The 15695-nt window shown below is 40.5% G+C and overlaps 1 protein-coding gene across 2 annotated transcripts; it reads left to right on the plus strand.

Moving 5' to 3' along the window:
• Positions 1-3333: 3333 nt before the first annotated feature.
• STEAP1 (STEAP family member 1) lies at positions 3334-13921 on the plus strand. 2 transcript variants are annotated; one of them, XM_064409458.1, is made up of 5 exons: positions 3334-3553; positions 6587-6691; positions 7486-7998; positions 9428-9592; positions 11159-13921. In XM_064409458.1, exons 2-5 carry the CDS (start codon positions 6599-6601, stop codon positions 11414-11416), a joined length of 1029 nt encoding a protein of 342 aa, XP_064265528.1. In that variant the 5' UTR covers positions 3334-3553; positions 6587-6598; the 3' UTR covers positions 11417-13921. The 2 variants fall into 2 exon arrangements, with proteins under 2 accessions (XP_064265528.1, XP_064265533.1); XM_064409463.1 differs by lacking the exon at positions 3334-3553 and adding an exon at positions 4074-4973.
• The last annotated feature ends 1774 nt before the right edge of the window (positions 13922-15695 follow it).

A 15695-nucleotide genomic window follows, 5' to 3' on the forward strand; every position in this document is an offset into this window, starting at 1 on the left:
GGAAGACCCCGTCAATCCCAGATCAGGTCCTAAGCTGCAATAGGAAGAGCACTGCCAGTTGATCAAGGCTGGTTCTCCTTCCCCTTCCCTCAGCCCCTCTGAGACTAATCTGCATTGCTGTGTTCAGTTCTGGACTCCTCAGCACAAGCAAGACATAGATGTACTGAAATTGCTTCTGTGCAGGTCATCATGAAGAGGACTAAAGGACTGAAGCACTTCTCCTACAATGACACGTTGAGAGAGCTGGAACTATTCAGCCTGGAGATCAGAAGACTCGTGGAAGCTCTTAACATTATATATGAATACCTGAGGGAGGAAGACAGTAAAGAATATGGAGCCACACTCTTCTCAGTGGACTTCAAAGGAAAGACAACAAGCAATGGACACAATGAGGATTTTCACTATGTGCTCAGTGAAGAATGTTTCCCTAGTACCCAGTGTGAACCTTCAAACTGCCATTTGTTATCCCTGATTGTTTTTACACTCACTGGCACTACCAACAAGAGCTGGGCTTCCTCACCTTTGTACCTTCCCTTCAAGTATGGAGAGTTGCTACTATGTCATCCCTTAGTCTGTTCTTCACCAGACAAAGCAAGCCCAGTTTCCCCACATCTCTCCCCAGGGAGCATGAGCTGTGAGCCCTTTACCACCTTGGTAAGCCTCTCGTGAACCCTTCAAGTGCCATCCTGGAAACTCAGTCACCACTTAAGCATTTCAACCTGGCTGAACCCAGCCCATTTGCACTTGGTTAAATTACAGGGAATGGTTTCCATCTTTCCACACCAGCTCTCCCTCTGTAGCACCATTTCTGAGTCACCCAAGGGCATGCTGTACTCATCTTGCTGACACTTATAGTTACACTTAGCTTACTCAACAAGTTCTGAGCAAGACTGTTAGTGTGATTATACGTAGGTCTGTGTGTTACTGGAACACTGCACCACTTTTCCAGCCATTTGGCAAGCTGTTCTCAGAACTCCTAGTCTAAAGAGCAGTTACAGAAGCAAATTATCCTGACCACAGACCTCCCCATGTAAAAATTCTGATTAATCTGTTATCAAGATTAAAGAACTGTCTGGAAATCTTGTCAATAATGCAATATTTCTTTCCTCCAGAAAATGTAATCAAGCATTCCCTCATGTTCTTGGTCAACATCACACACAGACTATGATCAGAATACAGAAGGAATAAAACACAGATGGACTAAGTGTCACCAGAGTATTTCTGTTCTCTGGAAAAATCTCTGACACACTTCAGCAACCACAAAAGTATTATTCTTTCTCCCCAGCTTGTACATGACTTGAAGCATATTGACACTATCCTAAACCTCTGGAGCTAGCCAAACCTGCACAACTTTACATTCTTTTTAGTGACATCATGCCCATTCTGCATGTGCCAAGAGAAATTTTCTCATTTTGAATCAACTCCTGACTCCTGTGGTGTTTCCTACCTTCATTCTCAGACTTCTTACAAAGCACATCTCATAAATACCAGTTCAAAGCTGTGAGCATGCACTGGTATCTTCTGGGCATAATGGTTTACAGGACTGCCACACAGCTTGCTTTCCAGTAACCATTCTAATATAAATGGTACTTTGAGTGACGTGGAAGTCACGCCTTAGGGTAGGCATGAAAGGAAAGATTTCACTAGCATTTGAATCTATTTCCACTTTGTCAGCACCCATGTAAAATCAGCCTTCCAATTGTATTCACAGACAGGCACCTATTAGTACTCAGGGTGCAGACTAGAGAGGGGATTGCTTGTCCAGAGATACCTAAAAGCATCTGTGCAGAACAGCTTACCAGGTACTTGTTTAATAGCCAGGTTCACACTCTGGCTGGATTTTCATCTTATCTTCTGAGAATGGGTATGCAGGAGCTGAGCTCTTGTGTGTTTTATGAAAAGTCTAAGGCTAGCTTAAGGATATTCTATCCTTAAGATAGTATATTCTATCCTTAAGACAGGCTATCCTGAGATTGCTGCTGCAGTCTCTCAGCATCTTCAGCTATCTTTTATAAATGTAGTTCCCATAACACTAGCTTACACCAGGGCTTCTGAAAAGTGCTTTGCCAAGGAGTTTTCTAGGAATATGCTTTTAGCCCTCTGGACTGCAAAGTCTCCTTAGCCGGGATTGGAGCCGCCCGGCACACCTTGGCACAGGCAGCCTCGTCCCCTGCGCTCCCACCGCCAGGCGTCACCCTGCTGATGGGAACGGGAAAAATCCCAAACCGACCGTGTAAAAAAATGAGCAGGGAAGGAAATCAAACGGCACTTGCACAATGTGAGAGCATACCCAAGCTAGCATCCCTTGCAAAAAAAGTAACTAATGGAAAACATGTGGGAAATAGCCTTTATGCAAAGCAGAGAAAAATATGATAATGAAGGTAACTAATTTATTTTTTTTTTTTAAGTTAAGCTTTTAACACAGGAGATACAATTATTCTGTCTTCTATTCCTTCTAAGGCAATCTCCTCTTTTCTTCCAGATGTAGCATTCAGCTGCAGTCTACGTCCATTTAACATCTACTGAAAAGGAGAAAAAAAAATCTACTCCCCTTCCAAGACACAATGACATGGAACTTGGCACCATTTATGTGAAGACATCCTGAGGAGGATACAATGAGCTCTGCATGAAAACATTTCTGACACAAACTGGCCACGAGTTCTTCAATGTCAGGAAGACACTACATGTCAAAATATGCACTAAAACAGAGATTTCACACGATAATGATAGTTCACATTTCAGGAGACGGCTGCCTTTTCAAAATCGCCAGCACAGGTTAAAAACCAACAAACAAAAGAAAAAACTTACAGGATCATGGTACTTTAGGGGAAAAAAAATAAATAAAGTGAGGACTGCTCGTATGCGAAGCAGGGATTAACAGGGCATTTTGTCAGGTTTAGGAGAGTGACCCGTTTGGAGGAACCGGCAGGGAAGGGAGAACGGAACGCAAGGAGAGCAGAAGGGTTCCCGCGATCCCAAGGGCCTCGGGGCGTGCTGTGAGCCCCAGCGCAGCTCTGACAAGCGGCGGGGCTGCCGGCAGAGGTCCGGCTGGGGGAGGCCAGGGGCGCCGGGGGGAGACCGCATCTCGGCACCTTCACCTCCTCCTGCTCCCTGCGGCGGGGCGGGCAGGGAGCAGGTGAATGCGCCCTTTGTCCGGCCGAGGGCCCGGCAGACCCGCGGCCGGGCGCTCTTTGGGCCGGCCGCTGTCGGAGGGGAGTCCCCCCCGGGAGGCCGCGCCGTCCCGCCGCCCTCCGCCCGGCACGGGGCACGGCGCCGCGGCTCGCACCCGCCCGGCGGAGGGGAGCAGGATGGGCGCGGAAGGCGGGGCCGCGAGGGGAGGTGGAGGCTGCGGCCGGTCTCCCCCGCCTCTCCTCTCCTCTCATCTCCTCAGAGTCCGGCAGGCGCTCCGCTGCTGTCCCGAGGCCGCCTTCCCCTCCGAGCGGCGCCGCCGGGCGCTGCCCCCCGCGGACGGAGCCGAGCCGGGGCCGCCGCTGCTGCCGCCCCCCGCGGCGGGACCTGCGGCGGGAAGGAGAGGCCGGGCTGCCGGGCCGAGGTGAGTGAGCCCGGGGGCGGACAGGGGCCGGCCGTGCCCTGAGCCGCCGGGGAGGTGTCCGTGTGCGCCCGGCCGGCCGGGCTGCGGCGCGTTCCGACCCGGGCCCCGCCCGCCACGCGGCCGGGCCGGGCCGGGCCGGGCCGGGCACCCGCGGCGGGCTCGGGCTCCCTGCGGCGGCGTGCCCCGGGCTCGTTCTGGCCGAGGAGGAACGCCGAGCGACGCTCTCCGGCTCCCACCCTCTGGGCTTTCATTCAGTTTTCCACCGAGCTCAGCAGAATTTTCGAAGAGCGGGGAAAGTTGTGAGCTCGCGTGCCGAGTGCCTGCAGCGTCCTGCACGGTGCGGCTGGCGCTTGGAAAGCGAGACGCTTGTGCCCAGCAGTTTCGTGCTGTAATTTTCCGATAGTGCCGAGGGAGAGGTGCAGGCACTATCCCGCACCTCTTCCATCACCAACTTGTTGTTATCAAAGCTTGTTTATTTTACCTATTTTTTTTCTTTTTTCGTGCCACCAGCCCTGAAACCCTTTACTCAGGAAAACCTCCCAGTGACTTGCAATGATGTTTTCCTGGGATAATGTCTGTACAGTGTGGATCCCTGATGGTTACAGTGAGCATGCTGTCTCGGTATTTATAAATTCAGTACCGTGCTCAGAGCGCTGGAAACTTGGCTTTCTGCAGCAGGACGCCCCGCACCCTCGTTGACAGCTGTGTCCCAGAGTAGAAGGGATGTGCACTGAGGATGGACATTAATATAACTGTTTCCTTTCATAGCAGTTCTGAGTTAGTCATCTAACTCTGTCTCGTGCAGGACTCCTAATTTTTCCTCAAATGTCATGTATTTCAAAAAGACATGTAGTCTAGATGACTTCTTTCTGGCAATTTGTAAAAGGCACTGAATAGTGAATTGTAGGTGCTCTTCTTTTAGAGTTTTCAAAAGCTATTACTGGGAAATAATTTTGTGCTAACTGGTATCAGAAGCCAAGTGGAATATGATGCTATGACACTTGAGTTCCCTTGCATGCAGTCATATGGCTGAAACCCATACTTACCTGGATGAACACATGCATCCATTTGCACACACTTTCTTTTTCCTTTTGGTCTTGTTTTCTGCTGCATAAACCTTTAATACTGTATTTAACATTGTATTAAACATTGTATCCCAAAAGAGCAAATAAATCACCTTTTAGGATTAGGAGCTAGCATTCTAGCTCATGGGTTGCTTTTGTTCACATCACGGCATCATTTATTACAGCCTTGTGAATATAAACATTTAACTGGAAACTAACCATGGATTCTTTGTTTCTAAATTTTCTGAATGAAGAGTGATAGGAGCATGAGAACTACGTGAATCAGGCTTTTCCATACAGAGCTTCCCAAACTAAATTATGCTTTTGGACCTCTAAGACAGTGTGATAGCCAGAAGGTAGGCCTCAAAAACGGTGACTGCCTTTCATATTATGAGTTCCTTAAAAATAGGCGTGGAGTTCATTGTATTTGTTATTAGGTTTTTTACAGGTAAGTTCACCCTACTAAGTTCTATTTGTAAACTATTCTTTGAATCATAACAGCTAGAAATTATATATATTGAAACATGTAGAAGTAGAAATTCTAAATCTGAAGCTTTGTGAAGATGCACAATACCCCAAGACTTTTGATAAAATCACCAGGACTAGCCTTAGGAATAGGGGGGAAAAACAGAAGTGTGCCTTCATGAGTCCATGCTTTCTTGTGTGCAGGATATGTTACAGAGGATAACTTTTTTCCTACACCGTTAGCTGGTGTAGGAATGGTTTAACAGTCTGACCTCCAGACAGAACTCTGATTGACCCTCCTCTGCAACACTTGTCTGAAAGGTTATGCTCAAAGGGAGAGCTGACCACCAGGATGAAAAATCCAAAGAGACATACTAAGAAAAAGAACACTTCCAAAAAGAATACTTCAGCTTCAGGTGCCTGGTGGCCAGGCAGAGAGCAAACCCTCATAGCAGACAGTAAAATACTGTAAGACTCATCCACTGAAGGAATCAGACACAGTAAAAGAAGGAAAATTGTCAAAGTCTGATTTCTCCATATAACCTCCCAAAAGATTTATGGATATAAAAGAATAAGTAGTTAGAAAAACAGTTTAATATCTAGTAATTCAGCTGTTCAGTAGGAAATACATGGAAGAGCCACCTAGTAATATTCTTAAAGGATGTCACAGAAGGTCGCCCTGTGGTATGGCACTCCGAGCTTCCAGTAGCAGAGTGCCAGGGCCTCTCCTCCTGCAGTGCAACAGTGTGACACACATCTGGCAAGTCCTTGTTGCAAGGTCCTGGCAGGCCCTGTAGTTATTTTACGCTCTTCAAAATACTGTCTTTCCTGCTATCGTGGGATTTTCAGAAACATCTCTTTCAGTTTATCAGTTCTCTTCCTTTTTTCTTCTTTTTCTGCCATCTGATTTTTTGTCATTTATAATAGCTTAGAACCACTTCTGCTGCTACTTGAGGTGATGAGTATTGCCAAAATACCTGGGAACAGCGTGAGCAAAGCTACAGTTTCTTGACAATCTTGAAGGGAGAATACACATCTAAAACCCCAGAGTGACTGTCAGGTAGACCAATCCTAAAGCCTAAAATATACTAGGAACCATATCTCCATGGGCTTTATGCATCAGACAGTCTCATGAACTTTAAAATCCATCTTCACAACATTTTACATGGTTAGTTTATGCAAACTGTTTCAAACTAATTTGTTGTCATTTAAAAACTTGAATTAATGCATTAATTCTGTTGGTGACAGGGATATTAGGCTTAAATATTATTTTTTGTTAGAAATTTTGTTCTGTTGATTTATGCTCTCTTATTCTCTGCTTTACCCAGAAAATAAGCTGAGCTTTTTCCATTTTCAGAGAACAGATTTTCCTTTCCCTAGTTGACTGTGCCTTTTCCAGCAAATGTGGGGAGGACAAGGAAGAAAACAATTTGAGGGAAAATAGGCCTCAAAGTTCCAGTATGGCATTTCAAAACCTGTTTTACATCCTGTATTTGTTTTGCAGGGAGTTTCCACAATGGAGAAGAGGGAAGGTGGTAATCATGCCATTGATCAGAATGCAGGTCAGAACATCATGCCAAGAAGAAATACAGGAAATCTTAACTACTTGGTAATGTTTCTGTAAAAAAGCAGCTTATATGTCACATAGAATATTGCAATCCTTGATTCAGTTTTGTCCAGAGTTGCAATCACACTGGCATATCACAAATATTTCTGAAATGTTGTCACAGTATTGACATGAAGAGATAAAAAGATAGAGAACATCTCATTCAATTTAATCACAGTCCATGATAAAAAATAAACAAAGCTTGAGGCAACTAAAAACTACATGAGGGTAGCTGCTAATTCTATCTTACCAGATGAGCAAAACTCCATAGAAATAATTCGGGGTTTTTATGCAGGAATATAAAATTTATCTTTGGGGGAGTCTTTGTGATAGCAACATTGTACTAAGGAAGTTTTCCACATAACACAAAAAAAGGTCCAGAAAAAAAATCCTTTAATCCTTTCTTGTGCATGGTGTTTGGGCTACATCATTAAGTCCATGGCTGAAATTTGACATTTGAAATCTATAACTTATATAATAAGAAGCTGAAATGATGCTTCACATAATGTAATCCTTCCTTCCTTGCAGTATAGTTATCTTCCTGGAATGAGAATCTATTTTAAAATCACTGCAGATAATGAAAAATGGGAAATCTACATTACAAGTGCTTTACTTAAGTGCTGACTATGCTGTTTGAAATATTATGTTTCCAACTTACCTTGTCTCTAACAGTGTATATGTTTTGTATAGGGTTCCACTGCAGTAAGTTGTAAAAGTCATGATGGCAAATACTGTCATTACAGAAGTTTCTAATCTTCTCTTGAACTCACTTTGTATTTCCGTTCTGTCCCTTCCAGAATGTGGATATGCAGGTTGCCAATCCATCAGAAGCAGCTGCACTTTTTGATTTACATCAAGCACACCATTTTGGTGAGTTTGAATACTCTTCAGAACAGCACTGCAAGCAGGATCTGTTCCCTAAGTGGCACTTGCCAGTGAAGATAGCATCTGTGATCTCATTATTAACATTTATTTACACTTCCATGAGAGATGTCATATATCCTTTTATAAGCAAAAAGGAAAACGTTTTCTATAAAATTCCAATCCTTGTCATAAACAAAGTTTTACCAGTGACTTCAATTACCCTTTTAGCACTAGTGTATTTACCTGGAATATTAGCTGCTAGTTTCCAGCTGCACTTTGGCACCAAGTATAAAAGGTTTCCCCAGTGGCTGGATAGATGGATGGTATCAAGGAAGCAATTTGGACTTCTCAGTTTCTTCTTCGCTACACTGCACGCCTGCTATAGCCTGTGCTATCCAATGAGAAGATCATACAGATACAAGCTGCTGAACTGGGCATTCCAGCAGGTACGGTGGGCACACAAACACCTACCCTTCTGTATTCAGAGAATCCTTGCAAATCTGGATGGGGGAAAGACATTTTCATTGCCTTTGTTTGATTTTCAAGTACATTCACAGAGAGCACTGATCAGGGGTAGAGCAGGACCTAGTTACCAAAGCATGTAATAGAGTCAAGAGTCACCACAGCTGTGCCAATATATATTGTATATATAAGTATTTTTCTTAATTTGAGATTTTTTTCCATCTGTAAAATGCACAAAATTGTATCTTACAGGAACATTTAAGTCTTTGGCACACTATTAGTTTAGTATAGATTTCTTCTCTGGACCAGAAAAAACTGAGCACTGAACACAACATTTTTAGACACCTTTGCAGCAGTAAAGGAGGGCTGAGCTAAATCACAGTAATCTGTATTTCCACAAACTGGCTCATATTTGGCTCACATTTGGACTGATACACACTACCTTGTTTAAAGACAGGATTTCAGTGATGCTTCTGACTCATGGTCAATAATTGGCTTGCAAAGCTCTCCAATATCCTCTGTAACCAGAGAGTTCCTAATGCTCACCCATTTCCTTGGGTGCCATAAGTAATGCAGTATTCTGAATATTCCAATATAAGGTATACACTGCAAATATATGTTTTTATTACCCCTAAAGTATTTATTATTTATATATATTATTTATATAATTAAAAATTATTAAAAGCACAATATGATGATGTCAGTAGATTCTTAAGGTTTTTGTAAACAGTCAAAAAACCTGTTGAAAACTCTGAAATCAGCCTTACTGACTTGAATGGATTACTAGAAATTTCCTTGAGATTCCAGTCTTCAAGAGGCAGAAATTATCATATTTGGGGCATATTATGCCATGGTGATCAGTAGCAGGATCAAAGTGCTGTTTTAAGTAGTTGTAAGTAAGAGAAGCTTTGACATCAGTTTATTAAAATCACAAATGTACCAAGTTGTGTTTTTTTTTAAAAATAACAGAGCTAAACAACTACCATGGCAGGATATTTTTATTAAGAAGGCCTGCTGAATTACCTCCCTGAAGTAGAGCTGTTAATATATTTCCTGTTGTTATAATCTCCCTGATATGGGAGATTTATCCATAGGTGGGTTTTTTCCTTGTCCAAACCAAGATTTATCCTTGCTGTGAAGGCAGGTTAAGAGGCCTCAGAATCAGGCTCTCCTGGGCTGAGACACTGATGAAGTCTAAATGCTTCTCTCTAAAAGCTCACCTTTGCCCTGGAGATACTACTGAAGGCTTGTCATCAGAAGTAAACAGCAGTTACATTCAAAGACATTCAAACAAACCAAAATACTGTTTTTCTTTGCTTATTTCATTAATATTATGGTGAAAACAGTAAAACCATATTTAACACAAACAGCCAAGTGTGCCAGTATGTAATTTTTATGGTGTTCTTTTGGCAGGTAAAACAAAAAAAAGAAAATGCCTGGATTGAACATGATGTCTGGAGAATGGAGATTTATGTGTCTCTAGGAATTCTGGGACTTGCTTTGTTGGCCCTGTTGGCAATAACGTCAATTCCATCTGTCAGTCTCTCTTTGACCTGGAGGGAGTTCCACTACATTCAGGTGTGCATGAATATCATTACTGCATGTTGTTAGTCCCATTTGTAGAACTGTGTGTTATCAGCTAAGGCTATTAGGAGTTAGAAATATCAAACACAAAGTCAGTGAAACCAATGGAAAAGTTTGTTCCGTACTCTTTGTTAACTAGTTTGTGAGAAATGTTCTTTCCATTACTCTTTCGTCAGGAGAACAGACCATTGTGTTCAGTGTGTAAAATGGAAACAAAAGACAAGTCCATACCACTTTTTTCTTCTCCTGACTTTGTGACCAGCAGCAGTTGTCCCTTTGAGACCTTTTCTTAGCTCTGGTGCTGAAGTCATTTTCTTGGTATCTTATCACTCTGGACCATCCCATGTCCTGCTGAATTTGGAGTAGGTGGCATTGAACCAGTCAATGCTGTTCCCATATGACACAGTGTATTCTGAAAGAGACATCTTAGAACAGATGCTGGATAATCAAATCCAGCCAGTCTTGAGTTTGCTACAGCTGTGCTTGTTTCCTTAACCCAGGCATCTGGGTTGCTGTCGATTCTCTTATGTCATATGCAGTAATAATCAGGGTGGTTCTGCTGACATCAGTATGGTCACACTAGACTTAAGCCAGTGTTGGCTCAGGCCCTCAAACACCAAAATCTGAACATTCTATTAAGGACCTGGCATTTGAAAATTTGGTTTATATTTAAAAAGCAGATCTGAAGTGTATAATCACCAATTACTGATTTGATATTCTGCACACTCTATTAAGTCTATAATTTGCCTATAAGTAACAGAAGTGTACAGAGAATAGGGAAAAGTCAGGAGGAAGTCTCCAAAAGCATGACTGCTTTCACTATTGAAAGACGATGGTGAAGAAACCCAGATGAGTAATACTTCTGTGTTGGACTTACTTTATAAACAAATAACTTTATTACTTAAAAATCATGTTCTGTAGCAGAACAGCAGTTGGAAGCTGTAGCATTCAGCAGTTGAAAATACAGTGACTTCACTGATGTGTACAAGATTATTAAGTGACAAAAAACTTAAACTTACTAGTAAATTTTCTTTACTCCTGAATTTTGTAAACAAGCTAAGCCAAATTTAGCGCTTTAAGTGAAATGAAAGACTTGAGTTTCCTGTAGTTTTGTAGGGCTTTTGCCATAGTACTAGACTTACTCGAGTTCATGATTTTAATTTAACTTAAATTTTTTCTTTGCAAATATTCAATTAATCCCTTAATATATCTGGTTTTGAACTAATATTGATTTATCACAGAATTAAAGTAATTTAGTATACAAATGTAAATTGAGATATTCAGGATTGATCATGTTTCAGGAATAACCTGCAATCTCTTCTGTATTTTAGCTAAGTATCATAGCAATACTTGAAAACTGTGCCTCTTCCATTTTCTTTACACTGGTATAAAGGAGTCTTGACTTATAGTTGTTACCTTTTAGTTTAAAGCCAATGGTTGCTTTTCTTTGACTTGAGCATGTTGGTCAAGTCCCATCCAGATTTCTGTATTTGCTTAACAGAGTACTTGTTTTAACAAGTTGGGGAAATAAATAGCTTGCTATTTTCTTTCTCTTTTCAGAGCAAGATGGGATATTTAGCCCTGCTGCTATGCACTGTTCATGCACTGGTGTTTGCTTGGAATAAGTGGGTTGATGCTAACCAATTCATCTGGTATATGCCACCTTCATTTATGGTTGCAGTTTTTCTTCCTATTGTAGTTCTGCTTTGTAAATGCGTACTGCTCCTCCCATGTTTTAGGAAGAGGATAAGAAAAATCAGAAGTGGTTGGGAAGCTAAGACAGAAGCCAATCAAACCAGCATAACTTCCAGACTGTAGATCAAATATGGAAGTTTCCTGTCTATGTATCTAACTATGCTCAAAGCCATGAAATTTTCACTCACAAGCTATGTTTTCACATTTGCTATAGATGTTTCTTTCTCACTTTTTTTTTACTTCAGGCGTATGAGATACTTGATGCAATTTTGTTGTTCTCAAAGACAGAAAATGAAAATACCTATTTTACACTTAAAACTATTCAGTGCTTTGGTATTTGATGATTTCTTTCTTCTGATTCACTGCTTTTAAAATCCAAGTGTTTCATTGTCTCAATCCCAGTTCTTTTGTATGCAAAAACAAACATAAATTATTTCTCCAGATGACCACAGAAAGTAAAAAAATTATTACACCACAGAGCCCAGGAATGCTTTCTGCTTCACACAGCCATGTGTGTACCTTCATTAAATCTCAGAATTATAATGGGACAAAAACTAGAGTATTTATCATCCCATTACCTCTTAGCACCTGTGTTTCACTCTGTAGAGTGGGGACCTTGGCATATGAGCCAGACAGAAACTGTGTATTCCTGCCAGGTCTTGAACGTACACAACTGAGCAAGCAGAATTACAGGGATCTTTGCAAGGTAAATATCTCCTGAGGCTTGGGCACACTCTAAAAAAAGAGTTTTTAGACTCAGATTTCCATCTTATCCAGGACTAGGTGTGTCCCTGTTTACTTGAAACGATAAAAGATTTCCCATTTTTTATTCCATGAACACATTCTTTTGTTTCTGATGCTGGAAATTTTCCATGCTTTTGACCTAAGCCTGCAGCCCTAGACACGTGCTAAACTTTATTTGCGCAAATTATTCCAGTGGGATAACTCCATCAGGTAAATGTGTTTTTTTGTTTACTCTAGGGCCAGCACAATTGTGTGACTGGAAGAAAAACATTAAAAATAGACATTTGAATCTTGCCAATGGTTTGGTGAGATTTCATGTTAAATGGTTTCCGAATGCATTTGCTTTTACAGAAATTTTCCTAATAACTTTAATAAGCTGATTAAATCCTACTTTCCTTACATTGCATAGGTCTGTGAAAGTTTCAGATGAATAATTCATTTGTTAGTATTTCTTCTGAAATATGTTATTCAGTGGTAAATATTTTCACCCAGCATCAGGAACATTTCTGCCAGTCTGCCTGCAGAGTTGACTAGGACATGGACTGTTGATGCCACCTATTGCTGCAATCCTCGAGTGAGAACTGTAATTGGTATTGGCTCTGGTATTAAATAAAACAGGAAAACAACATATGCCTAAAAAAATGTAATACACGGTGCTAATGAATCTGTTGTCTCTTTCTGGACTTGTACATGGAGCATAAATAACAGACAATTAAATAGGTACATTTAATATTACATTTAGTATTTTTCTGGTTGTTACCATTCAATTATTGCAACTTAAAAGCTGGCCTTTTTTAAATTTGCACATAATGTAATACTGTGAAAGTAACTGGGGACATGGTGACCTATATAATATAGAATATAGATTGAAATCTGTATGAAACCAGTAATGCATGGCAGAGGCCAAAACCCTACAATACAGAGTAGGAAAAGTATGGTGCTCAATGCATTTGCATTTATATTTCCATGAATGAAATAAATATTTTATAAGTAATAAGCTCTATGCACTTGTTACTGAAGGTAGTCCAAGACAGTATAACTTCATTCACTTCAACTAGTTAATACGATTTGAATTGATAACATAAATTACAGGGGCACACCAATTTCAAGATCATCACATACTACCCAGATCGACCTTTTACACTCATCATTCAGCTGGGGACATTAAGCACACTTCAGACTTTTCTCTCTAGCATTGCCCAGAGGCAAACCCAGAAGTGTCTTCTACGACATGAAATTTACAGTCTACAAAAGCTATTCCAAAAATCACATATGACATCCAAACATTCAAGCATGTTTTTCCCTACTGATTGTTTCAAGTAGGAGTCAGGTTTTCTGTGTCACATCTAGCCATTTCTCTAGAAACTACCACTGAATGCTGATAGCCAGAACTTGAGACTTCATAGTGAGTCTCTTAGTAACTCAGTTCCCAGTCTGCAGGCTGCTCAGAGAAGTGGTTGACTCCCTATCCCTGAAGGTATTTAAAAGACACATAGATATGGTGCTTAGGGACATGTTCTTGGCAGTGTTAGATTTATGGTTGGACTCAATGTAAATTATTCTAAGATTTGCTTTTTAGGCATTCAGATACAACAGTGAGGGAGATCTGTATAGGGCTAAGAAGAAAATGCTATTGACAGTATTTAACTTCTCAGTTTATGGCAGACATGATTTAGTGCAATACTGATGAATCTGCGTTCATATGTACCTTTTAATTTATGTTTATGTACCTGTTTCAAATTCAGTGTATTAATAGGCCTATATACTATTATAATACATTAATTGAATGTGTGCATTTTAGGCATTTGTATAACACTACATGTGTGCATTTGTATAACACTAATTAGTTTTATAAAAATGTGCATCATTAAATGCTTCAATGTATGCTGTATCTGCCATTGTGTCATACACATCCAGGGTAAAAGGGTAAAAAGGCACAGTACACTCTAGAAGAGCTGCTGATACAAAGAGTCAAGGGGAACCATTTTCTCCATGCTAGTGAAGAGCCTGGAGCCTCCAAAGGAAAGAAAACAAAGATGTGAAAAGCAAAATAGACATTTTCATAGTGTAATGAAATTGCATTTTTCCTGGCAGTACCTTTAACTGTATATTCTAGCATTAAAAGATTTTTGAGAAGGAAGAGGAAGCTTTGGAGGGAGACCCAAGATCCCTGGAAATACTGATCAAAGACCAAGAAAAGTTCAAGAATAGCAAGGGCATTGAGGAAAGGCATGTGTGGGCATACTTTTTTGTAAGAATCCATTGTTCTAGTGACAGTGGCTTTAAAATATGTCTATAAGGCCTGCAAAGTACTTTTTTCTATTGTTACATGTCTCCAATGTATTTGAGAGACACAGAATTGAAACTGTGGAGATACAAATTGTTAAAGGGGCCTAAGGAATTTTATGCCAAATTCATTTGGAGAGGTCATATCCAGAATACACTTCCCAATAACTGATAGCAACAATCATTGTTCAGGAAGCTAGAGCCAGGGCTGTGTTGGCTATTGTGTAATGCAAATTCCTGTTGACAGCAGCATTTACTGTAAGCAGTCCCTCCCTTTGGCCACTCTTCTCTGTTCTCTCAGTGCTGCAAGTTGTTAAAGATGTGTTCATCAGAGGATCTAGTTGAAAAGTAATGCAGAGAGAAGAATGATTCAGCCAGATCCACCCATGGGTCTGCTTCACCTGACAGCCAGCATCCTACATGTCAGTAGGAAAAACTCAAAGAGGAATGGAACAGGCAGCTTAACTTAAACCAGCCCTAAATGAAAAGTTCCAAGTGCTCCTAAAATTTAAAACTTACATTATTTCATCATAATTCAGTAGCAAGAATATTCCCTTGCTTCACTTTTTCGTCATGTTCTTAGCTTTCCATGAATCAGTGGGCAAAAATGTGCTCTAGAAATTGTCACCAAAACCCATATAAAACTGACTTACGTCTACGTGACTGTGGGCTATGTGGTTTCATTTGTAGACATGATGATCTCACATCTCCCCTTTTCTCCTACATCCAGAGTTTCTAGTACAGTCTCTTAACAACACAAAATTATATGCTAACCATTTTTGAAATTCAAACTAATTTTTTTTTAACTGATTTTCTTTAAATGACATTAAAGGAATAATTCAAAAAACAAAACAAAACAAAAAGACCAATTTTTGAAAACACTGAAATCACCCCTGAAGAATGTAATCTGTTGTTGCTGAAAGTGTCTGGCAATGGCTGATCATTGCCACTGATGTTTTTTCAGTAATGGCAGGATTTCTTGATCCCATGAGCATATTCTGTTGCTGATGGCAAAATTACTTCTTATTATTTCTTTTATTAAAACAAGTCTCATTAAATTCAGTTGCCTCAGAGTTCAATTTTTGCATCATTCTTTGAACTTTTCTGTTTGAATGGATGAAGTGAGGCCAATTTATTAAGTAGGCATAATAAGTTTTCAGAGATTTTCAGCTGAAAATACATAAAACCAATCCATTAACTAAACTCTTTAAACATAAAAAAAGACCACAACTACTTCCAATAAAGGTGATACAAAAGACATTTGAGTTGCTTTGTATTTTTTGTTTCTTTTTTATGTATATTTCATCTTCATAGCATGAAAGTACATTGCTGAGATCAATGTCTTTGACTTGGTTAAAGATGTGTAGTTATT

The sequence above is a fragment of the Passer domesticus genome, chromosome 1 (genome assembly GCF_036417665.1).
Source record: "Passer domesticus isolate bPasDom1 chromosome 1, bPasDom1.hap1, whole genome shotgun sequence".
Classification (NCBI taxonomy): domain Eukaryota; kingdom Metazoa; phylum Chordata; class Aves; order Passeriformes; family Passeridae; genus Passer; species Passer domesticus.